The 25,809-nt window shown below is 42.1% G+C and overlaps 1 protein-coding gene across 1 annotated transcript in view; it reads left to right on the forward strand.

The window, feature by feature from the left end:
* Nucleotides 1–24,349, forward strand: part of GUCY2C (guanylate cyclase 2C) — a 69,705-nt gene extending 45,356 nt beyond the window's left edge. Inside the window, exons 17-27 of the mRNA XM_084617787.1 lie at nucleotides 6–138; nucleotides 5,277–5,414; nucleotides 9,386–9,474; nucleotides 10,754–10,845; nucleotides 12,164–12,322; nucleotides 18,227–18,419; nucleotides 18,818–18,992; nucleotides 20,186–20,284; nucleotides 21,028–21,122; nucleotides 22,177–22,253; nucleotides 23,779–24,349. Coding sequence (XP_084473913.1) covers nucleotides 6–138; nucleotides 5,277–5,414; nucleotides 9,386–9,474; nucleotides 10,754–10,845; nucleotides 12,164–12,322; nucleotides 18,227–18,419; nucleotides 18,818–18,992; nucleotides 20,186–20,284; nucleotides 21,028–21,122; nucleotides 22,177–22,253; nucleotides 23,779–23,953 — 1,425 coding nt within the window. The 3' untranslated portion in view covers nucleotides 23,954–24,349. The remainder of the gene's footprint in view (nucleotides 1–5; nucleotides 139–5,276; nucleotides 5,415–9,385; nucleotides 9,475–10,753; nucleotides 10,846–12,163; nucleotides 12,323–18,226; nucleotides 18,420–18,817; nucleotides 18,993–20,185; nucleotides 20,285–21,027; nucleotides 21,123–22,176; nucleotides 22,254–23,778) is intronic.
* Nucleotides 24,350–25,809: the final 1,460 nt, after the last annotated feature.

The raw sequence follows: 25,809 nt of genomic DNA on the forward strand, positions 1-25,809 counted from the left end.
CACAGGGAATGTCCTACCTACACTCAAGCAAAACTGAGGTCCATGGCCGCCTCAAGTCCACAAACTGTGTAGTGGACAGTCGCATGGTGGTAAAGATCACTGATTTTGGCTGCAATTCCATTCTTCCTGCAAGGAAAGGTATGCAAAAATAGTCACAATCCCAACTCTTCTCATCTTCTACCCAGCCCTGGAATAAGATTGTGGGACTATTAGGCCAAAATACAGCATGTGGGAAAATAGGCTTAAGTGAAAGCAATATGTATGTTTCTATGCAAAAGTACACTTACTGGTTTGTCTAACACATATTCACTATAATGTTGAGGAAAATTAGATTTTCTTAGTCCACGGAGACTTTTTAATGTTTACTCTCTAGAAAGCTACATGATATCCTGTGATCTATTATGCATTAGATGTACTGAGTACAGAGAAATGAATGCATGACATGCAATACAACTTTATTTTGTATAGCATCTTTTATACAAACTGTGTCTGAAAACATTTTACTGAGTTAAATAATACAATCATAGAGAGCAGTAATGGAAGAAGGAAAAAGGAAACAAGTGGTAAAAAGAAGAGAGAGAAAAAAGATATTTTCAACTGATATTTGAAAAGCACAGGGAGTTTGTGAGAGGGAAAGACAGGAAGGTTGGCAGGGACTGCAGGGAAAAGGCTCTCTCTTACAGCATGTGCAGGGCGGCCCCAGCTAAAGTGTCCCCCTGTGGCAGACTGCAGCACTAGTTCCCTGGTCCAGCCATAAAAAAAACAACACAGTCTCTCTCAATGTCCAATTCAAAAGCCCACGTATAGGCATAATGTATTCGTGTACACATTCAGTAATCTACATAACCCTCCTGATAAAACCATTCTCTCCAAATCCAAAGGTACAGCAGGTATAAACGAAACAGTTTTTCATGTGCTCTTCAGTGATGTCATTTCCACGTCGCCCACCCAAGAGTCAGTCACCACTCTGTTCACAGTTCCTTTGCCCTTGTTCCAGGGCCCACTCTCCAGGCCATATCCTGGAGAGTTATCAGAGTTGCTTTTCTACCACAACTCTGGTACCAGAGTTTCCCAAGTCAGGTCTTCCTCAAGAGAGCTCACTGCAGTGTTCTACTTCCCAGGCCTTCCTGCCTGTAAGTCCTATCCTGCTTAAGGAACATCCCTCCAGGTTCAACCCTCTTGTTTCTGGGCTCAGCTTCCTGCAGCCCTCCATTCAGGCCTGGTACAAGAGGGCTCCCCACAATGTTCCAGTTCCCCAGGCCTCCTTGTTTGTGAGTTCTACCTCTGCTCCTGAGATCCACACTCCAGCATAAGAACATAAGAACGGCCATACTGGGTCAGACCAAATGTCCATCAAGCCCAGTATCCTGTCCTCTGACAGTGTCCAATGGCAGGTGCCCCAAAGGGAATGAACAGACAGGTTATCATCAAGTGATCCATGCCTTGTCACCCAATCCCAGCTTCTGGCAAACAGAGGCTAGGGACACCATTCCTGCCCATCCTGACTAATAGCCATTGAAATATTTACATTTAAAAGATTAACTACAGTGTTCATTTAAAAAACAAACCCTGGCTAATAGCCACTGATGGACGTATCTTCCATGAATCTATCTAGCTCCCTTTTTAACCCTGTTATAGTACTGGCCTTCACAACACCCTCTGGCAAGGAGTTCCAGAGGTTGACAGTGCATTGCATGAAAAAATACTTTCTCGTGTTTGTTTTAAACTTGCTACCTATTAATTTCTTTTGGTGGCCCCTTGTTCTTGTATTATAAGAAGGAGTAAATAACACTTCCTTATTTACTCTTTCTATAACATTCATGATTTTATAGACCTCTGTCATATCCCCCCTTAGTCGCCTCTTTTCCAAACTGAAAAGTCCCAGTCTTATTAATCTCTCCTCATACGGAAGCCGTTCTATACGCCAAATCATTTTTGGTTGCCCTTTTCTGAACCTTTTCCAATTCCAATATATCTTTTTGAGATGGGGCGACCACATCTGCACCCAGTATTCAAGGTGTGGGCGTACCATGGATTTATACAGAGGCAATAAGATATTTTCTGCCTTATTATCTATCCCTTTCTTGATGATTCCCAACATTCTGTTCGCTTTTTTGACTGCCGCTGCACATTGAGTGGATGATTTCAGAGACCTATCCACAATGACTCCAAGATCTCTTTCTTGAGTGGTAACAGCTAATTTAGACCCCATCATTGTATATGTATAGTTAGGATTATGTTTTCCAATGTGCATTACTTTGCATTTATCAACATTAAATTTCATCTGCCATTTTGTTCCCCAGTGACCCAGTTTTGTGAGATCCTTTTGCTGCTCTTTGCAGTCTGCCTAGGACTTAACTATCTTGAGTAGTTTTGTATCATCTGCAGATTTTGCCACCTTACTGTTTACTTTTTTCCAGATCATTTGTGAATATGTTAAATAGGACTGGGCCCAGTACAGATCCCTGGGGGACACCACTGTTTATCTCTCTCCATTCTGAAAACTGACCATTTATTCCTACCCTTTGTTTCCTATCTTTTAACCAGTTACCTAACCTTACCTCTTATCCCATGACTGCTTATTTTGTTTAAGAGCCTTTGGTGAGGGATCTTGTCAAAGGCTTTCTGAAAATCTAAATAAACTATATCCACTGGATCTCCTTTGTCCGCACGCTTGTTGACCCGCTCAAAGAATTCTAGTAGATTGGTGAGGCATGATTTCCCTTTACAAAAAACATGTTGACTATTTCCCAACAAATTATGTTCATGTATGTGTCTGAAAAATTTTGTTCTTTACGATAGTTTCATCCGATTTGCCCGGTTCTGAAGTGAAGCTTACTGGCCTGTAGTTGTCAGGGTCACCTCTGGAGCCCTTTTTAAAAATTGGCATCAGCCCTTTTGTTTCGTTCTCAGCTTTCCCTGACCAAGTTGATTTTTCCTTTTTGCCCTGGAGCTTTTGCACAAGCTCTCCTGCAACTTGGCAGGGCTCACTAACAACTTTCTTCAACTTCAGGTCTTCCCAACAGCCCTCGGTACCAGCTCGGTATCACCATCTTTCCCCCCACCCTCCAAGTCTCCTGTAGCACTCTCCCAGTAACTCTTGCCAGCTCTCCTCTGCTGCTCTCTGTCTCCAACAACTCTCCTTTGCTGCTCCTATCTGTTTCTTGGTCTCTCCTTTCTTTCTCAGGCAGCTCTCACCTGCCCTTTCTCTCTTTCCCTAGAGCCTTACTGCCCCCTCTGAAACCCAATATGGAAGCAGCTGATCAGTTACAGTGCACTGGACCCTGCTCCCTCTCAAAGGAGACAGTCACTCTGACACACCAATAGCAATGAGATTGTGTGACAGGGCAGAAAAGAGGCTAGGTACACCATGATATTATTGATCACAAAACAGTGGAGTGTCTGCATGAAATATCACAATATCTTGTGATGTACTATGATGTAATTCAAATATTAACATGTCATTTTACATAAATTTACATAATTTTTACATTTTTATATAATTCTCTAAAGAGATTCTTAATATATTATATTCCTTAGATGGAGTGCCAGTATATTATAGTAAATTATAGCTTTCACTGATTTTTTCATCACCTTTTTTCTATTTCTGCTAATCATCATGGGGTATTTCTGTATAAATAACCATTCCTCTCTTCTCCCCACCTATCTTCTCCTCCCACTTGATTTTTGAGTGAAGATATAAACCTGAAATTGTGACTCTGGAATCATTTTGTATGATTACCAGCTGGAATGTCATAAACACATATTGTATCATCTCTGTGATATGTGGACAGAAGAGAACCTGGGGCTGGAATTGCAAGAGAAAGTTCTTAGATTCCCACACAAACATTTGTAGTAATAGAGGTAGGAATATGGACAATTCGTGGCTAGGAAAAGTGCACTGAATGTAAATGTTACATTCCTCCTGCTCAGGTTTTTCTCATTGTCACATTTCATATTTATATTCATTTTATTGAAATTATTGGCAACAAAAATGATTAGGGGTATGGAACAGCTTCCATATGAGGAGCGATTAATAAGACTGGGACTTTTCAGCTTGGAAAAGAGATGACTTAAGAGGGGATATGATAGAGGTCTATAAAATCATGACTGGTGTGGAGAATGTAAATAAGGAAGTGTTATTTACTCCTCCTCATAACACAAGAACTAGGGATCACCAAATGAAATTAATAGGCAGCTGGTTTAAAACAAAAAAAGGAAGGATTTTTTCACACAACACACAGTCAACCTGTGGAACTCCATGCAAGAGGATATTGTGCAGGCCAAGACTATAAAAGGGTTTAAAAAAGAACTAGATAAATTCATGGAGGATAGGTCCGTCAATGGCTATTAGCTAGGATAGGCAAGGATGGTGTCCCTAGTCTCTGTTTGCCAGAAGCTGGGAATGGGCGACAGGGGATGGATCACTTGGTGATTACCTGTTCTGTTCATTCCCTCTGGGGCATCTGTCATTGGCCACTGTTGGAAGACAGGATACTGGGCTAGATGGACCTTTGGTCTGACCTAGTATGGTCGTTCTTATGTTCTTATTTTTTTATTAGTAACAGGTTTCTCTTCTTTCTCTGGTAGCTCAGGGGGAAATGTTGTTACAAGCATACTGAGAATTTCTGGGTGTTAGAATTCATCCCTTGAAACAAAGTTATTTCATCACAACAGGGTGGTGGTTGCATTTTGACTGCTGTGTTGCAGCTAATAGAATGATTTTGCTTTACATTATGATACAATATCAACATGTCATGGTAGGTTGCCACAACAGAATAACACCACAATGTCTAGATATCATGGTGACTGGTGTACAAGAAATACATATGTATATTGTTATACAGCCACAGATGTTATGACACAATGATGTTGTCAGCCTCAAAAACATTTGGGGATTATTTTCATAGGTTCATGGAATTTAAGGCCAGCAAGGACCTTATGACCATCCAATCTGACCTTCTGCAAAACACAGGCCATAGAACCTCACCCAGTAATTCCTGCATCCAGCTCAACAACTTGTGTTTGAACCTAAGCATATCTGGTAGTCAGTTATCCAGTGTGTATTGAAGTTGGCCCTTCCACACAATAGCTGAACAAATATCTAAACAATACCAAGCTCTAGTGGGGATGGGGATAACAATAGTAAAAAGATAAAATTAAAACAATACGAAGGGGATAAAGTTCTGAAGAAGCTCACAAAAATCAGTTTCATCTCTCTCTCTCTCTCTCTCTCTATATATATATATATATATCTACCTCTTCTGGCTGCTCAGATCTGTGGACAGCTCCTGAACACCTTCGTCATGCTGATGTGTCTCAGAAAGGTGATGTGTACAGCTATGGAATCGTTGCACAGGAGATCATCTTGCGCAGGGAGACCTTCTACACTAACTTCTGCCGGGACCATAAAGGTAAGAGACTAAAAACCCACATCTATCTTACACTACAAATGTAACGTTTGGATGTTGTGGCGGTGACTGTCATATTTTCCACAATTTTAGTGAAAAACATTGTCTCTGTTAAGTACTTGAGCTGCTACTTTTCTCACTGGGCAATGAATGAAGAGTCTAATAGTAGTGACACATGGGAGTAATTGCTGTGATTTTTTTAAATTAAGATTTGTACTGTTTTTCCTTCCATCCTTCCCCCTTGCAACATTACATATTCCAACATGTTACAATTCAGTAATACCAAACATCAACAAACCCACATGGACACCAAAAGGGCAAAAGAAACCCAATGACATGAAATAAGAGTGCTTGGCATTTATAGGTGGGCTCGTTAGGCTATGGCACTTGTTCACTATGGCATTTTGCAGATCTCACCAATAATGCTTCAGGAGAAGAACATTTTCTTCTCCACTGCATCCATGAAATCACATTTCATGGTACTGTTCGAAATAGTTGACAGCCTGGTAAATTCTGGTTCCTTGGCTCAGAAACCTAATCAGATCTTTTGTGCTGCAGGGAATTTTCCACATCCTTCAGGGAGAAGATTAATTATATTTGTGCCAAATTGACTGCTATTTTAGAGAGCAGATCCATGCCTTGAGGGACATTCTAGGAAGTTTTGCTATATGAGGTTCTGGAATTACTGGGTGAACCTCAGTTTGTGATTTTTGAGTTATGGACCTATACCTCTCATGGCTAGTAAAAGCAAGCAGGAAGGTTTTGAATCCTTTGATCCAGAAGATGGGTAGTCCCAGACCATGTGGATACAGTTAAGTCTTCTGTGCCCATATTTTTGTCAGGTAGCTGGAGTTTTAGGAGTGAATTTTGTATACGCTGTGTAAATGATGAAACAGTAAGTCTATATAACTATTAAAGCAGAACTCCATTAAAGTTCTGTTTGAGGCCAGCTGGGGCTTCATCTTCAGTGGGAATTAAACGCAACATTTTCAAAACTGCCTCAGTGATGTAAACTTAAGTCCTAGTGGGTTTCTTAGTCACTTAGGCAGTTCTGAAAATTTTACCTTTAGTCTAGTTTTCATCTTATTGTGGACAATGCATGACCCTTCGTCATATTATGAACATAACTTTTAGGTCTCTATATGCCTGATTTGCAAAAGACTTTGCCAAAAGCTTTGTAGGCCAGTGAGATAATTGTGTGAGGTTTACACAGATAGAAGGCTATGCTAATAAAAGACCCACAATGGACAAACTTAACTATGAAGCTTCTTGTTTGCAGATATCGAAGAAGTTTCTTTTATTGGGAAGCCAACTGTGTATTGTTCCTGAAATGGACAAATTTTGTTTATATGATGTAAATCCAATAATGCCACAGCACCAGAATCCATCTATCATTTTATAAATTAGAATAACCACAAGAATGTAAGAGTTTAGAATTCCCCAGACTGCATATTAATAATGAGTTCAGACACCTCTTCTACCTCTGAGTCATCCTGCAAACCCTCCCTGTTTTTGTTTAAACAGGTAATACAGCAGCACCTCAGCCTCCCAATTAGCTCTTTCCCTCTAAACATGTTCAAAGGATTTCTGGGGTAACCTCAGCATGCTCCCTGCCCAGGCACGTAATGTTTATACTCTGGGAAACACAGCCTTTCAAATTGCTAACTCTATACAAATGAACATTTGAGAGAGCTCGTTTTGGGGGGAGGGGACATTTCAGATTTACTTTTGGGTTTCCGTTTGTCTAAAAAACAAACAAGCAAAGTTTACAGTGCTCTACTTAGTTAGAAGATAGGGAATCATTAGCTAAACATACTATATTCCCGGCATATTCGTCATCTTTATAGCCCTGTCTGCCCAAGAGCATACTGTGTGTCAAATGATGCCTGGTTCTGCGTGGGAGTACAATTGGGAGCAGAGTATAAGAGGTCTTATTCCTCCTTTTGCAGGGGGTAGGCACAATCCCAGTGAACACAAGGATTTTATAAGTGTAGTGTCACTACTGGCAAAAGACTCCCCAAATGGGCGGAGAGGGGAAAGGGATATATTCTCCTTTCCATGCTTCAGCCAGCAGGGCTTGCTGCATGTGAGGGTGAGGGAGCAAGTTGCACTCTTTCAAAAAAGTGATTCAGTGGCCATGTTCTCCCTGCTGTGCTGGAGGCATTATGCCAGCTCAGGCACAATGTTTCTAGGTCCTCACTGCCTGCCACCCCCACTTAGCTAGTGGTGTTAGGGTCACAATCTGTCTCTGTGTTGGCTTTGACCTATGTTTTTTCATGAAGCTTCACCATTTTAGAAAAGTTTGGTCCATTCCAAATCACTTTAGTGTTTCCATCCTGTACACTTAGACCAACTTACTGACAGTTTTGTCAGCATCATGGGATGCAATCCATGCCTCTTGCTGGAGCCAGCTCACAGGTGACAGGACATTTAATAGTCTCCTAATATTAGTAGTGGTTAAATCTACTGGGCCTGATGCCTCTTTGGCCACTCTGGATTCACCGAGTAATTTTTTTTAAATTTGTGGGCCAATCTTTTGTTAAAATTTTAAATTTTCTCTTCAGCAACGAGATTACATCCACACTCCACGGAGCTTTTCCCTTTATTTTAGTATTAGGGATATATGAGTGGTTAATGTAATGGGTTCTGTTATTGATTCTGATTTCAGAAGTTGGTTAAATAAGTTCAGCATACATTCAGACAGCTGAGGGGTTAGGTTTTTATTGCCAAGAATCAGTGGGGATTGGGACTCACTATTAGGAAGGTTTTCAAGGCCCTCAACAGCTCCTCATTTGTAAATGTTTGGCCTAATTCATTAGCTAGGATCAGAGAGAGGACAGGTAACAAATGAAGAATTTTTTGAATATCCTTGAGTCATATTCTGCTTCTGAAATGAAGCACCAAGATACTGTGATGATTGACGCTGTAAATACCTTAGGTAGGTAGGTAGATAGAAACTAGACACATAGAAGGACCAGTAATAGGCAAAAAATCCCCCTGCTGAATGTGTAGAATCATTTGTGATATCTCTTACAGAAGCCCTTTACATGGTTGGACTAGTAGAACATTCATTACTGCAAGTTAGGAAGCAAACTAATGGTTTGTTGATGGCACAGTATGAATGAGTTTTGAAAACATGACCTGGATTCTGACGTGTTCAGGAGTCAGAGAGTTTTGCTAGGATGGGACAGTGTCTTCCTGCTTATGGGTACAAATAAGGCAACAAACTGCTGTGTTTCAAAATTATATTCATATATATTAATGCTCTGATTTTTAAAGGGTTTGAGCATCTGCAGCTCCAATTCCCTTTGTGAGATTGTGCTCTGCACTTCTGAAAATCAGGCCATAATATACTAAAGGGCTTCTCACATTGCCTTTTACTATGGCTACACCCCATCCTGAGAAAGGCACTAATATGGCTACTGCCCACTTGGGAAGTTGTCGTGTCCATGTCTATCATGCCCAATACATGCATGTATACATTTCTGTTCCTTTCATTTCTCAGGTGGCTTCAAGACACTCTGTTTTGGCCTTCAGCCTTATAACTAGAACCCCCCCAAAGTTCAGATCCAGATAAAAAAAACATGGGTGTCCAGAGCCATGCTTTTGCTTTGGGCCCATTTCTATTTATAAAACTACCTTGGCATACTGAATTCACTCAGGTTTCAGAGTGGTAGCCGTGTTAGTCTATATCAGCAAAAAGAACGAGGAGTCCTTGTGGCACCTTAGAGACTAACAAATTTACTTGAGCATAAGCTTTCATGGGCTAAAACCCACTTCATCGGATGCATCCAGTGGAAAATACAGTAGGAAGATACATATATACACACAGAGAACATGAAAAAATGGGTGTTGCCATACACGCTATAGTGAGAGTGATCAATTAAGGTGAGCTATTAGCAGAAGGAGAAAAAAACCTTTTGTAGATGCACTGCCACTTTATTGTTTAAATATTGCACTTTTTTTTTCATTAGAGAAACTTTACAGAGTGGAGAGTGGCAAAGGAGTTAGACCCTTCCGCCCAGACCTGATCCTAGAGACTGCAGGAGAAAGAGAGCTGGAAGTAAGCCTACGCTAAAGGAAAAGAGGAAATGCTTCTAGCCAGGCCAGCAATGGCTGGTGTGGGAGGATGAAGGCTATACACACTACACGTTCCAATGCTGTGGCCTTTCAGGAAGAAAAAATGTCCCATAATTAACATCAGTGCAGTGAAATGTAATTCCCTGGACTTCTTTCCTCCTCACTCCAGTACCTACAACACAGCATTTCCTTATTCTGCACCTGGTGACTTCTAATAACTACAACATGTGTTAAGGGTGGCTCTTTCTGAATTCACATGGTGTCAGTGGGAGGCGTTTGCCAATCCACTGGAAAAGAAAAAAAAAGCACACAGATCAGAGGATATTTTCCCCACTTTTAGAATTTTTTTTTTGAAATTGCATTAATTTTTTGATGGGACATCTGGGACAAAGAAGACCCCAGTTTCATTTTAAGGAACACATGTATGTTTAGTATGGCACAGTGTCTGTTCATCTTGACCAGATGCATCATGGGGAGGGTGTTTTACCTTGTCTGAAGCATCAACTATTAGCCAATTCTGCATGTGGGATAACTGGGCTAAGTGATTAGTCATCTGATTCCACATGACAAGAGCCCAGATACTGGACTTCATTAATGGATTGTCTGATCCAGTGTGGCAAATCCTATATTCTTAAATGGAGTGATTTATGGGGTCTATGTAACTATTTGGGAAAGGACTACTATTATCTTTTGACAACACTTTCAAACAGTATTACAGTATTAATTTCTATATTACAGTAGCATGTCTTTTAAAATGTTGATATTATTAAACCACAATAATCATTAAACACTAGAGTGGATATCTCAAGGGACTGTTAATAGCATGACTTTTTATCTCTGAGTCACCAGTTCCAGCCAGAACCCAAGCTCAGAGAATTGGGGATGGAATTACTAAGGCTTTCACTTCTAGGTCAATAATTACAGTCTGATACCAGGTTGGGGGATTGGATCCTTTCACTTGGCTTTCATTTATGGACCACTGATTCAAATTCTGTTCAGGTTGGTAGTCATTACTGAATGTCAGTATCATCTGTCTGCTGATCAGTGGCTAATGTGAAGAGAGTATTGCTGTAAGGTGCCTATAATGAATTCCCTCGTCACAGATTAATAACAACTGGTCACATTTTAATAAGTTACTGGCCAAGTGGGATGGGAGTGGAATTCCATACTGACTAGTGAACAGCTCCTGGTCTTGCTGTTTAACCCTATTACCATTCTTTGTAACTGCTCACCTGAATTTCCACTGGTTTGTACATTCTCAGGTGTTCATGCTTGTAAAAAGTTGCTGGGAGGAAGATCCAGAGAAAAGACCTGACTTTAAGAAAATTGAGAGCACTCTGGCTAAAATATTCAGGTAAGCACTGTGTTCCAAACTCCCAGCTACTTGGAAGCTGATAGTTATAGGTGTAGTCTGAGGCAACATGATTCAATCAGTGAAAAAACAGGGCTCACTGACTGGGCCCTTCCTCATCCTTTGACAAAATGGGAGGTGTGGGTGCGTGAGAGAGATGATCACTCAGAGCCCAAATTATTACATTTTGTAAATAGGGACTACCCAAGTGTCCGATAGTGGGTCAGATATCCAGGTTTCAGGAAATTTAATGAAGTTGGACATTCTGGGGATGAGATGATTAGAAAGTTTAGGTGACTTGTTTTGGTGAGATTAATGGATTCAAAGTGACCACAAAGTGAGGTGATTGAAAAGATCAGGTTACCCAGAGTAAGATAATTATAGGGTTTGAGTGAAATGACTTCCCTGCCATACCTTTTCTAATCTAGTTATTTAAAAGTCCCAAGCAATGGGTTTTCAGCCACTTCCCTTCAGAGCCTATTTCACAACTTTTAAACCTATCCCCATAAGTCTGTCCCACCAGCCGCTTGCTTATATTTTTATTGCTCTTCTCTGAACTTCTTCCAGATTGTCATGATTGTTCTGACAATGTGGTGTCTGTAACTGAACACAACATTCCAGATGAGGCCACACCAAAGAAGTGCAGGAAAATAGTTAGATTCGCCTCCGGGGGTATGGAGGAACACACAATTCACGCCCTACAACTGCAGCGGCAGTTGCATTAGAGGGGGGCTTACCTTAGAGGTGGTTCCACTGCCACCTTAACATGGATGTTTTGCTTGGGGAAAAGGCAGTTTTAAAATCCAGCCAGATTTTAAAATCAGAATCCGAATTATTGGATCTTCCAGTCATCTTGGCCCCATCCACTTCATGGGCTGCATCTGCTAGCTCAGGACCCCCAGTGAAGCAGAGATTATGACTGGCTTGTGCTATATCATCTTTGCTTCTGGCAGACGGTCCACTGATGGGAGTCTTCAGTCCAGGTCCCACCAGTGGAAACCTGCAGATCTCAATGAGTGAATGTGACCCACAGCCTGTTTACTTCCCCTTTTGGTGATAAGATGCCATTGCAAAGGCAGCACAAAATTGCATTGGCTTTTTTTGGTGCTCTTTCCCACTGCAAACTCCTGTCTAATTTGCTGCCTCCTATCACCTCTTGCTCCTTCTCAGGATTCTCGCTTTCCACGGTACTCTCTCCCATTGAATATTTGTGTCTTGGGTTATTTTAAAAAAAGAAAAGGAGTACTTGTGGCACCTTAGAGACTAACCAATTTATTTGAGCATAAGCTTTCTTCATCCTTTTCCCAACCTCTGTTCCCAGTAACTACCATAGTCAGACCAATGAAAGCTACATGGATACCTTGATCCGGCGTCTGCAGCTGTATTCCCGGAACCTAGAGCACCTGGTAGAGGAGAGGACGGAGCTATACAAGGCAGAAAGGGACAGAGCAGACAGGCTTAACTTCATGCTGCTCCCACGGTGAGTGTTGACCAGCAGGGGCTTCCATGCAGTAGGAAGCGTTCAATATTGACTGTGAAGCCCACTGGTGTGTAATGCATCAGAATCATTGTGGGAGGCTCCAACCACAGTGAGCATGAAGGCGTGAATAATACTTACTCCACAGAATAAATTGTAACAATTCATAGTGCTTGCCTCCAGATCCAGGTCAGACAAAATGGGCTAAATTATTCTGTCAGTTATAACAAGTGACTAAAAGCAGAATTTGGCCCATTTTCTTTCTTTTTTTCCCTATGATTGGCATTATCACCTTTCAAATGAGCTGTAGAACTGAGGTCCTGAACTTGTAAGGTGATTAAAGATCCCATGTTTTTATCATTTAGCCTTTACTGACTGTTAATGCACATTAGGACACTCCTCTCCTCTTGAGGTGATGGATTTGGTTTGATTCTGCAGGGCTCTGATTGAAAATACTGTTTTGCCCTCAGACTATAATATTCATGGCCTGGTTGAACTTTATAATGATTTTTTGTCCACAGCTATTAATACAGTATCCCCAACATGCTCTTTCTTACAGTTTTTTCATCTCCTAAGACGCCGTGGTTTACAGATGACTTGCAAGAGGGGGGCAAGTGGGAGTGACTGCTAGAGCACTTGAGGAGGAAGTTTTGTGCTAATTAGACTAACTGGGACATTAAGAACTTTTACAGTTTTATGCCATGGCTGTGCAGGAGGCAAAGAAAGATTTGTTTGTGGAAAGCTAGCTGAGAGCTAGCTGGCTGAAGCATCATAGACATAAGATTGAGGTTATGTTAGCGGGTTGAGGGAAAGTATCAAAAGAACTTGCAAAGATTATATCAGATCCCCAGATGGAGGGATAGCCATTTATGGAACATGTTGGTAATATGGGTGTTTTGTTAGACTGACGACTGCTCCAGGGTGCTTTGATAGAAGCTATAGCCAATAGTCTTGTATCTGGTGAGATGAATGGGACAGTTTCTTTCAGATGCAGGCAGACCTCACCACCGTTGTTCATGCTTCTGTCACCTTTAGCCTAGACTACTTTAATGAGATAAGATCATTTGGAAACTGAAGCTGGTGCAGAATGCAGCTGCCTGCTTATTGAGTGGAATGTCACACTAAGAGCCTATAATGCTGGTGCTCTGGGATCTGCACTGACTGCCTGTTGGTATCCAAGTGGAGTTAAGGGTTGGGTTTCACCTATAAAGTACTAAATAGTTTGGGACTTGGTTGCCCATGAGACCACCTCTCTCCCCAAACTATACTGCTGCAATTGTGTTCAACAGAAGACCTTGATAGAGAAGAAATGGGGCTGTCAACAGGTCGTTCTCTGTGAAGCCTGATCTGCTCTGGATCATGCTTCTCACCTGGTCTGCCAGATTAGCTAGCTTTCCAGAGAAGCTACGTCACAGCTTGTCAGGAGCAAGGCAACTTGTGCCATATGCCCTTTGCTAGACGAGTCACAGTTAGTTGAAATTAATCTAAAAAATGGCCACCTGGACTTCTAAACTCTCAATAAAAATGAAGAGTTTGTTGCATGCTTAAACTGAAGGTGAAGTCAAATTGTGAGCCCCTGACCTGGGTGTGGATGCTGTGAGTTAACGCTGGGGAGCTGCTCTCCTGCCCCAGCTTCCCCCGCTCTTAGCAGAAGCAGACAGGTGAGTCTGATTGCCTACTGCCTCCTCAGGGCTCTTCTAGCGGCTGAAGGACCAAGTTTTATTGGTCCTGCCAGTACCAAAGCCTGAGTGGCTTCTATACTCATGGCCAGTGATGAGCTGCCGAAATCTTAACAACAGGATCCCTCCTTGCCCCACGAGGGGGTCGTTGCTCACCCCCGCCCCCCAGGACTCCTGCCCCATCCACCCCTGTCCCCTGACTGCCCCCAGAACCGGGCAGGAGGGTCTTGTGGGCTACCATAGTGGGTGCCCACCCCACCCCTAAGAGCCAGAGGCACCTGCCGGGGGGCGAGGTGGGAGTCCCAGTGGTGCTTACCTGGGGCAGCTCCCAGGAACCATCCGGCAGGTCCCTCTGGCTCCTAGGGGCGGGGGGAGCGTAGCTAGGGGGGTAGCAGGGGGAGCGGCCGCTCCCCCCACTGATCACATCAAAAGTGGCTCCTTAGGTGCTGACAACTTGGGTGCTCCAGGGCTGGAGCACCCATGGGGAAAATTTGGTGGGTGCAGAGCACCCACCGGCAGCTCCCCACCCCGCGCCCGTCCCTAGCTCACCTCCGCTCCACCTCCTCCCCTGAACGCACCGCCTCGCTCTGCTTCTCCGAGCCCCCCTCCCCCGCCCCCGGCTTCCTGCGAATCAGCTGTTCGGCGGGAAGCCGGGGAGGGCAGAGAAGCAGGCCGCAGCTTCCCACTCAGGCTGAGGGTGGCGGAGATGAGCTGGGGTGGGGAGCAGTTCCCCTGAACCCTGCCCCCCTCTCCCCCCGGGTTACCTGCTGCAACGCGGACAGCCCTCCTCGCGCCCGCCCCCCCCCGCCCCAGCTCACTTCCGCCTCCCTGGGCCTGAGCGGGAAGCCATGGCTTGCTTCTCAGCCCCCCGGCTTCCCGCGCGAACAGCTGATTCGTGGGAAGCCGGCGGCACCCACAAATTTTCCCCTTGGGTGCTCCAGGGCTGGAGCACCCATGGAGTCAGTGCCCAAGGTGCCACTTTTGGCCAGTTAAATTTAGAAGCCCTTTTAGAACCGGTTGTCCCTCGCGGAACAACTGGTTCTAAAAGGGCTTCTAAATTTAACAACCGGCTCCAGCTCACCACTTCTCATGGCCCCTCTTTCCCAGGAGACACTCTGCCTTTGGGCAAATTTTTCAGGGTGGTGATGCCTCCAGCATGGGGCCAGGGAAGGCCTGGTATCCCCCATCACATGCTACAGGGTCTATTTGTAGATGAGGTGGATGGAAAAAATGAGAGCAATGTAATTTATGCTTGTATTTGATATTGTGATTTTTATTTGTTGTGAAGACACTCAGAGCTTTAAATGTGTGTCTGTTGGTATTAGAGTTATAAATCAAAGTAAATTCATAAACATAACTGAATGTCACTGTTTACATGAATGGGGGTGGGGGTCAGTGTTGGTGGTCCTAACAAATTCCAACTTGGAGAATTATATTCTGCTAACCTAAAATCAGCCTGCAGTTTCATTTGGAGAAAGTCTTGGTTCTTTCTAAAATGGAAGCATTGTTTTTTGTTATGTGCTACTAACAAGTTGCCATATTCTAACCCAGAAATTATTGTATTTCAGTAGTGGATGAAATAATCCTTATACCCACAATGTGTAAAGTGCTTTGGGATCCTCCAAGATGAATGATTCTAGAGAAACATAAAATTATTATCATAAAAGGTGTCTACCATTTTGAAAGTTCTCACTTGCAGTTTATTTACAGATATTCTCTAACACTCATCCTGTATTTCTTTGAATCAGAGAATCAAAGGCTGCTTCCACCTCTCCTCTGTTCTATTTCCCTCATCTACCCATCTCAGCAGATGGTAAATTTGCAGGGCTCCCAGTTCCCTCTGCACTCTACTCTTTCTGATTCCCCATACAAGATCTTTGGGGAAAATGTATAGCAGAGAGGGAAAATGTGACATTGTTTGCACAGACAGAGATTCAAAGTTTCAACAGAGTTTGTCAGCTACCTAGGAACTGCTCTGACCTGCCAGTGCCCAGGAAGTCCCTGTCTAAGGCTCCAATTCAGCACATCACTTAAGCACATGCTTAAAGTTAAAATTATTTGCTAAATCAGAGCCTTAACGAGGAAGTACCTGCAGATGCTCAAAAAAACCCAGATCTGATCTAGAATTAAAATACTATTTAATGATTTAAAAGATGGGAGAAAAAAATCCAAGCTTGGTCTACACTTAAAAGTCAGGTTGACATAGCTACATCAGTCAGGGGTGTGAAAAAAGCAACCCCCCCCACCCCACCCCACACACACACATAGCTGTGATGACCTAATCCTCAGTGTTGACACAGCTATGCTGATGGAAGAATACCATTGTTTAGGGAAGTGGTATTCCTAAACCAACAAAAAATCCCCTTCAGTTGGTGGAGGCTGCGTCTACGCTACAGGGTTATGCCAGCATAGCTATGGCTATTTAACTATGCCAGTATAGTCTCTGTAGTGTAGTTGTACTCCAGTTTGTTTTCTGTAAAGTGTGGTTGAGTGGAAAAGGGTAGTATTGTGGCATGCCCTTTCTGATTCACTTGTAGTTAAGATTTGTAACTGAAATATTTACATTCATCTTGCAATAGATGAGCACTTTCTATCTGATGCATGTCTCACCATGACCAATAAAATAACTGATCTATTTGAATGCTAATGATGTTTAAGAGGGTTGTTTGCCTAGAACTGGCTAAACCAGTCCTCCTCAGTATATCTAGGTGTCACATCTGAAAGATTTACAGGAAGATGCTAGAGGGAAACCTGTAGGTGCCATGTGCAAACAGAGGGCTAAACAGTCTGAAGATAATTTGAAACATCATGGATTCCCAGACTTCATGTAATCATTATACACGATGATGGACATTCAGACTGACTGATTTAAAAACTAGCTTGAGGAAGGAATGAGGTCCTTGGGAGTACAGTGAACAAACATTTCACAAAATGAATTAACACCTATTTTTAAGATGACTTTTCAGTTAATTAGGTGACCTAACCAGTGAATTTTGAATGTAATGTTTACATATCTTTAGCTTCTTTCATATTCAAGGATCCTGAATTTTTTTACAAGCCTTACAAATGATATATATATGAGAATCAATTCACCTTCTGCAGAAATGCAGCCACCTCTGTGGTGGCATACAGCAGCAGTTTCAACAGCAAACAACAACGCTAAGGTCTTGTCTTACATAGGGAAGTTAGTGTAGAGTAAACTAGGGTGTGAATTTAAAGCACACTATCTATTTTGCTCCCCGTATAGACACTCTTGTTTGCACTAAAATGGTCTTTATGTGCTTTAGCTTAATATACTTCCAAAGCCCTAGGATGTGAAGAATGACAGACTGCCACTGACAATTGAAACAGGAGTGGGACTTCAGGGAGGCAGAATGTAATTAACCAACGTGGAATTTGGCCAGGATACCAAGCCAAACACCCCCAGTCTTGTCAAGAACAAGATGTACAGAGAAAGTGTATGTGTACAAAAGAAAATTGAAAACTGGATTCAACTTCCAAAGCTGTCAGATGCTCACCAGACAGATTGGAACTACGCAGAAAGCAGTATGGCTATGTCCACACAGCCCTGCAGTTTGCACGATGAGGGTGTGAATTGAAGCACACTCTAGTGTGTTCTGCTGTAACTTCTCCATATGGATGCTGCGGGCATGAACTAACTACTTCACATTAACATAGTCCTCTTTAAACAGGACTAAATTAGTATAAACTAGGTACCTTTTAGATTGCATCCACAGCAGCCACACAGGGGAGTTATAGCATAGCACACAAGTGTGTGCTGCAATTCGACTATGGCCCATAGTCAAAACTGTGGGGCCGTGTAGACAAGCCCTGTGTCTCCTTTGCTTTAGTGTGCACAATTCCACGCTAGAAACTTGAAAGCAAGTCTTCGGAGGAGACTGCCTGCCTGATACAGTCTTGTCTCTGGATTTTCTCAGTTATTATGTATAGGGAAGCGTAGGGATGCATAGCATTTTACAAAAATATAAGAAAAGTCTCTTTCCCAAGGAGTTTACAATCTAAATAAGAGCTCATAATCTAGAAGGCTCTAGTAGCCAGAAATGCTAGCGTGTCTGACTTTCCAAGTGCCCGTTGAACTCATTACCAGAATGTTGGTTTGTTTACTTCTATTTCTGGAACACTTACGGCCGACAGGTCTAGGAGGTTGAGTTGTCCTCTAAAGCAGAAGGTATATTTATCTCCATTTCCCTTCCACCTTTCTTCACAGGCCAGTGGTAAAATCTTTGAAGGAAACTGGGCGGGTAGAGCCAGAGCTGTTCGAAGCAGTCACCATCTATTTCAGCGACATTGTCGGCTTCACCACGCTATGCCAATACAGCACCCCCATGGAAGTGGTGGACATGCTCAATGACATCTATAAGAACTTTGACCACATTCTCGACCATCATGATGTTTACAAGGTGAACAGAGCCTCACTTACACTTAAATAATAATCAGGATACATAAAACATCGCAGTCAGAGTAATTGGGAATAGAATGTGGTAACAAAGGCTCAAAACCAGTACACTAAGTAAAGACAAATGAGAGAAATACAGGCCAAGATTACGTCTCTCTAATGTGCTTCACATAGCTCTCTGTAAATGGTTTTTGATACCAAGTGGTCATAGATTCATTACCTAGAATGCTGTGTACTGAGCACTTCACTACCAGAAAGAGGTCATCTAATTGGAAGGAATTTGGCAACCCTGCACTGCCAAAGAAGAGATCAAGAAAATGACTCTAAAAGCCCATTTCCATCTGCAATTTATATGCATCTTCTAGTAAACGGGAATGGTAACTGGTAATTGTGTTTCCACAGGTGGAGACCATTGGTGATGCGTACATGGTGGTGAGTGGCTTACCAAAGAGAAATGGCAACCGCCACGCAGTGGACATCTCTATGATGGCACTGGATATCCTTAGTTTCATGGGATCCTTTGAATTACGACATCTTCCTGGCCTGCCTGTTTGGATTCGCATAGGGATTCACTCTGGTATGGGGTCACGGCATGTGAATATGAATGACATAGCTATTCTATCTAGATCAAAAAGTAAACAATGGTTAAAAGAGCTCATGCCTCATTGTTCATAAATTGATTCTCTGTGAAGACTGTGGTATAGCATGACACAACTGGCCAGAAGCACTGTCAATTGCCTTCCTCAAAAGCGTCAGGTATAAAAGACCATTGTTAGAGGAAAGGCGGTGGACTTAAATAGACCATTGGCTTGCTCCCATTCCATTTAACAACTCCATCTCTGTGAGGTTGGTAGCTGAGCAAACCAACCTCTGAAGTTCCTTATGAGATTGATTTCAGAGTAGCAGCTGTGTTAGTCTGTATCTGCAAAAAGAAAAGGAGTACTTGTGGCACCTATGTTCAAATAAATTTGTTAGTCTCTAAGGTGCCACAAGTACTCCTTTTCTTTTTATGAGATTGAGTTGGTGACATTATACCCACCTGAGTCCTTAGAGACCTTTCCTCCCCCACTGAAAAGCAGACTTACATTAAATGCTTTTGAGGCAAATGTTCTCACCAGGCCCACTTGAGAATCAGTTTTTGATTTACTTTATTAGAATGGTATTGTGGATAATCCAAAGAACCCAAGTACTTGGGGAAACTTTCTTTTTATTTTTGCTTGTTTCAGTACTCTGTTGTTTATGTCCATCACAAGAGAAGGAATATAACAATTCAGTTATTCGGGAAGGCCCTAAAGACACCAACAGAAACTTCTCCATAATTAAGTTAATTCTTTCCATCCCCTGCTTCCAGAGCTGACACTTAGGAATTATGCTAATACTTCTGCATTTTTGTCTGCTCAGAAATATATTCAAATAGTATGAATAGTCTTTTAATATATTTAATATATTTTACAAGCTGAACAGAGACAGGCCTGGTCTACAGTTGGATGTGAGACCTCCAGACACTGTACAAGGTGATGTAGATAGTGCTTTCAATCACTGCTGACCCCAGTGCCCCTGCTCTGCTGCTAGAAGTGCCATCTTCGAGATGAGACCACTCACCCACTCCAGGATACTAACAGATAACTCCCATAGTTATGATGGCATCATGCTAATTCCTAAGTTTCAATTTCTTTCAGCCACGTCTGAGACCTCAAGGGCTTCTCTGAATCCCCATGGAATAACAGCCTCTCTGTCTTCCTCTTTCCTCACCCTGTCTTCTGCTTTCAGGTCCATGTGCTGCTGGTGTGGTTGGGATTAAGATGCCTCGTTACTGTTTATTTGGAGACACGGTTAACACTGCTTCAAGGATGGAATCCACAGGTTTACGTAAGAATTGAACCTCACCTCTCTGTGTAATCTGACATTAGGCTAGTTGTGCATTCAAATCTAGAGTTCCTTCTCCAGCCAAGAACAACTTTATCATCAAAGCATAGACGTTTAAAGATAGAAGATCAAATTTTCCATTCCTCCACTCCACCCTGGAAAATACAGGCCTATTCCTAGTTCTTTTGCTTCCTAGTTGATGAAGGGGGTAGGTGGCTGGCTGGCTCAGTTCCTGTGGAACTGGTGATTTTAATGCTGCTGAGATTTAATTTAATTGATTATGTTCGGGCGCCTGGTGACTTGGATAGGCATCTTTATTATATAAATATATATAAATAAATATCCCACAATCTAATAGTTTTGCAACTAAAAATGTTTCCTGAGATCCAGCCTAAATTTTCTTCCCTTTGCTCAGTTTCTTCCCATTCCTTCCCCTTCTTGATATTTACCCTGTCCCCCTACCCCACAGATACTGTTATCACTTCTATCCTGAGGCATTGGCTGGTCTAGCTATAATTATTTAGTAGTTTTAGTCTTTCCTTGTATATAATGTTATGTGACGGAGTAGTTATTTTTGGGTTCAACAATATATGGGTAGCATTAATGTCATTTGCGCACAGAATTAGTCCTAAGACATCAGTGACAATTAGATACACCTCTACCATAGCACAGGTTTTCACAGAAAATGAATATGTTCATGCGTTGTTTCTGAATCAAACATTTGTTGCTTGTTTGTTTATTTTTAGCTTTACGGATTCATGTAAGTGCATCTACTATCGCCATCCTGAAGAGGACAGACTGCCATTTCCAGTATAAAGTGAGAGGAAAGACTTACTTGAAGGTAACATAGACCATGCCTACAAACACACAGGAATGAAATTTTATCTAAAGGTATCACACACCTGAGATGTTCACCTATCTTGGCCCTGGTCTACAGTATGAGGTTAGGTCAAATTTAGCTGCGTTAGGTCGATTTTATAAGCAATGTGGCTACACAACCAACCCCATTCTATCGACCTAAAGGGCTCTTAAAATTGACTGCTGTACTCCGCCCTGACGAGGGGAGTAGTGCTAAAATCGATCTTGCTGGGTCAAATTTGGGGTAGTGTGCAGATGCAGCGTTGTGCAATTTGATGGAATTGGCCTCTGGGAGCTATCCCAGAGTGCTCCAATGTGACCACTCTGGACAGCACTTTCAACTCTGATGCACTAGCCAGGTACACAGGAAAAGCCCCCAGGAAACTTTTGAATTTCATTTCCTGTTTGTTCAGCATGGCGAGCTCAGCAGCACAGGTGACTATGCAGTCCCAGAAAAGCAAACAAGCTCCAGCATGGAGCGAACAGGAGATACTGGATCTGATTGTTGTATGGGGAGAAGAATCTGTGCAGGCAGAACTCCGATCAAAGAGAAAAAATTGTAATATATATGCCAAAATTGCACAGGGCATAGTGGAGAGAGGCTACACCAGGGACACAGAGCAGGAGAGCAAGAGAGACGTATCTGTTGGCAACACAGCCACAGGGTGATGGAGACACCCCTCTAGAGTTAATATAGCCATTGAAAAAGCATCTGAGACAAAAGTCAAGGCAACGCAGATGTCTGGGAAGTACTATAGGTGAAACATATCATTGGTAATAAAAATTTGGCGAGGAGGCAGTGGTGAATGGGTATGGTGGGAGAGGCCTATTAATTTGCTCACCTTTGCTTTGTTACATTTATTTGTTTCAGTTTATAAAATTTGATAGGTGCCAATCCTATGCTCTGGGTGCCTGTTAAATACAGTAAGCAAAGATAATAGAACAATCATATAATACAGTGCAACATAAAGCATATAAATCATATATTGTGCCTATCTAATCCCTAAATTGTGCTTCTCTCTTCTCTGACATATTAGGGCAAAGGAACTGAGATTACCTACTGGCTGACAGGGGTGAAGGACCAGCAGTATAATCTCCCAACACCTCCTTCCGTGTAAGATGTTCTTTATTTGTGGGAAGGGAGAAACGAAACTTTCAGGCCTTGCACTTCAGCCTTCACCAAAAGTGCTGAAGTGCACTTCTCCCCTCAGAATTTTTAACTTACTATACTTTTTGGTATTCCTTGGGCTCATGTCAAGGACACAGCAGTGTATGTGCATATGAACACATGCAAGTATACATAATAGTATTAGTTCTGGGATTGCTAATAGGCTTACATACTTTACTGGATCACGGCCTTGGATGGGAGACATTCAAGGAAAACTCACCAGAAAGGGGTGTTGATTTAGTAGGTGCAAGTTCAGATTGGGGAAAAAGAGTGGTGATACTCTCCCAAGCTTTATCCCCAGTCCAAGCACCAATCACTTGTAACACTAAAATGAGATGCCAATCACAATAGAATGTGTGCAGATTTCATTATGTAATTTCCCTTCTTTTTTCTTGTATGATTTGATCAGTAGTGAAACAGTTAATAACATTAACATTAAACTGTCATCATGAAGCTTCAGACTCAATACCAAAATGAGATGAATGAGAGCAGTTCACACCTCTTAGTTACCATTTGAGGTTGTCTGCTGACTCAGGCACCTCTTTGTTGATATTGGGTTCTCATTTTGAAGATTACCTTCACAGGCATAAGGTCTAGAGACTTAATTTTTAAAAACTTCTAAACAAAACTTCAGTTTCTGGAGCATAAGAGAGGAGTTACCAGGAAAAAAATACTAGGTTGATGTCCTGGTTTAATCAGACCCAGGTAGGTAACAGTCTTCCTTTTGAATTGACACTCAGTCAGTTTCCAAAGTAAAGGGGTGTGGTGACACTGAAGTGCTGCCTTTCAGAAGTGACATAAAACTGAGTTCCTGACCACTTGTGGTAATTTTAAGATGTACTTTGCTCCATACAAAGGGCATTAGTTCCAGTGACATGATCAAATTCAAGTCTGGCTGATTACATTTTTCCAAATAGTTTCAGTGAGATATGGAGTTCTTCTTCACTTCCTATCCTAACCCGTTGTGTAGTGTTGCTGTGTACTATTTATGCAGCTGTTGTGATCCACCAGCTGTTGTGATCACTTTAGATAAGCTATTACCAGCAGGACAGTGGGGTGGGAGGAGGTATTGTTTCATATTCTCTGTGTGTATATAAAGTCTGCTGCAGTTTCCACGGTATGCATCCGATGAAGTGAGCTGTAGCTCACGAAAGCTCATGCTCAAATAAATTGGTTAGTCTCTAAGGTGCCACAAGTACTCCTTTTCTTTTAGGTGGGAGATTGTGATGCTAAAGCAAACTTCCTTGGCAGAGACAATAACCCATATTGTCAGGAACAGTCACAAGTAGATCCTGAATTGGATTTCTATGTCCACTTGAAATAGATTGTGGGCAGAATCAATCTTATTAGTATATTGAGGGCTTCTGGAAAGATGGTAGGATAGAATTGTCTAAAAATGGCTTGGGAACTGAGGATCATAGTACCTGTATTGCATGGGTCACTGAAATCTTTCCTCTCCTGCTATTTCCAGGGAGAATCAACAGCGATTGCAAGATGACTTAGCAGGGATGATAACAGAGTCTCTGGGGAAAAGGCAATCTGAAGGGGTCCTGGTCCGTGAGCCTTCCCGGGTGGGCAGCTACCGAAAAGGCACCCTAGAGTACCTGCAGTTGGCCACCACAGAAAATTCCACCACCTATCTGTAAAACTGGATGTCTAGTGTGACATAAAAACCATGTACAGGCTATGGAAGATACTACACAGAGGCTGGAGACTGGCACTCTCAGGGAGAGCTGGGGGAAAAAACGAAACTGTTCTCTCTTTGGGAAATGTCTCTACCACTTGCTTTTTATCAGCGAATCAGATAGACCCTTTGCTGTGGTGCCAAAATGTAGTTGCCTCCATGCTTGCTGCATCTTCCCAATCACCTGACTGCTTCACCCATGCACATCCACCCTGATCTGGGGAAAGAGAAAATATCCATTTGAGACTGAAAGATAATTGTCTAATATTTTTTTTAAATATGATTGGCTGTTCAATGACCCATTTCCCAAAGTCTTCTCTGTAGAGTCTTAATTTATCGTGATTTAAAACTTTGTGTTTAACTGTCAATTTTTTATTTGGAAAAAAGTGCCTGTATATATTTTTGAAAATATTTAAAATGTATGTAGATATGGACCTGGATATTTTGCAATTTTGTAATTTCCCCACTGTATATTCTCAAGTGTTTTGTTTAGTCAAATTAATCTAGCTCAAAAAATGGTGCCTCCACTGTTTCTCTAAGGAGAATATTCCAAAGTTTGGATGGTTTCTGAAGCATATCTGAATCTCTTGGGTCTACAGAATTAAGTTGGAAATCTTGCAAAAACTGGCTCTGTCATAGTATTTCGCTACTTCTGCTTCTGGCCCCAAAACCAGAAACACATAAACCACTGCAAACATTAAAAATAAAACATAACGGAACATAACATAACTTAAAGAGTTTCTTTTCAACTTTTGGGTGAAGTTTCATGGGTGAGCATTTTGTTTGGATTTTATCTGAGCTGGCTCAACCATATGCTAAAATCAACACTTGATATTAATTATCCACTTTAGCAAAGAGACAAAATACAGATGTGTAACAGAGGAGACAACTGGCATTTCACTGAAGAAATAATCACTAGCAAGCAAGATTTTGGCAAATGACTTTCTCTACATAAGTGGCTTTCGAACTGTGGTCCATGGACTTGTAAATGACCTGTATGCAAATGGTTGTCTGCAGGGTTGCTTCTGTAACAGTAGTGAAGCATTAGTCAGTATTCAAACAATGAAGCTTACTGCTTGAGCTGTCATTCAGTCTAGCACCCTTATTGTTGGAGACCCCAGAGCATGGCCACTAGTTAAGTTAAAAAAATAAAAGGCCATAAGGGTCAAGGAAGTCTCCCTGCTGTAGGCCTAAGGGCTTCTTTTCAACCTCCCTTAATAAAACTCAGGCCTGGCTGGTTTAAGTAAGCTCTTTTGCTCTTAAAATAATGTTGCAGCCGCAAATAATGCCTCATAGTATAAGGCTTGCTAATGCCAAGTTAAAAATAACAAAAAAAAAACAGCTACCAAGCCAAACAAAATGTGCTGGTTGTTTAAGTTGCTAAAAATGCTTATTAAAGGTTGCAAAAAATAAACATTATTATAACCCATATAAAACAGGCAAAGTATTTATGCAAAGTTTTAATTGGCTAATGTGTAGTGCAGTAGCATTAAAAAATATAAAAGTGTGTGTAATAACCTGCTCTAATGTGCAGGATTTGAGATTCTATTCTCCCTGTACCTTGTTTGCAGCTGCAAATAAACTTTCTGCTTCTCCACCCCGTTGTGTTTATTGGGTAACGCACACTGGGCAACAAACCCCTGCTGTTGTTTGCCTCTGGCACTGGGTGCCGGCAACAGCGTTTGGAGTCCCTGGGTGGGCGTAAGGCTGCAATTTAGCCTTGCCCGAATCCCTTCCGGCGGTCAAGGATTGCAGCGACAACCGACGCCCAGCGCGCACCGGTGAGTTCATCGGGGGCCTCAAAAAAAACGCAGTACC

This window comes from Lepidochelys olivacea (assembly GCF_965140295.1).
Source record: "Lepidochelys olivacea isolate rLepOli2 genome assembly, chromosome: 1".
Taxonomy (NCBI): Eukaryota; Metazoa; Chordata; order Testudines; family Cheloniidae; genus Lepidochelys; species Lepidochelys olivacea.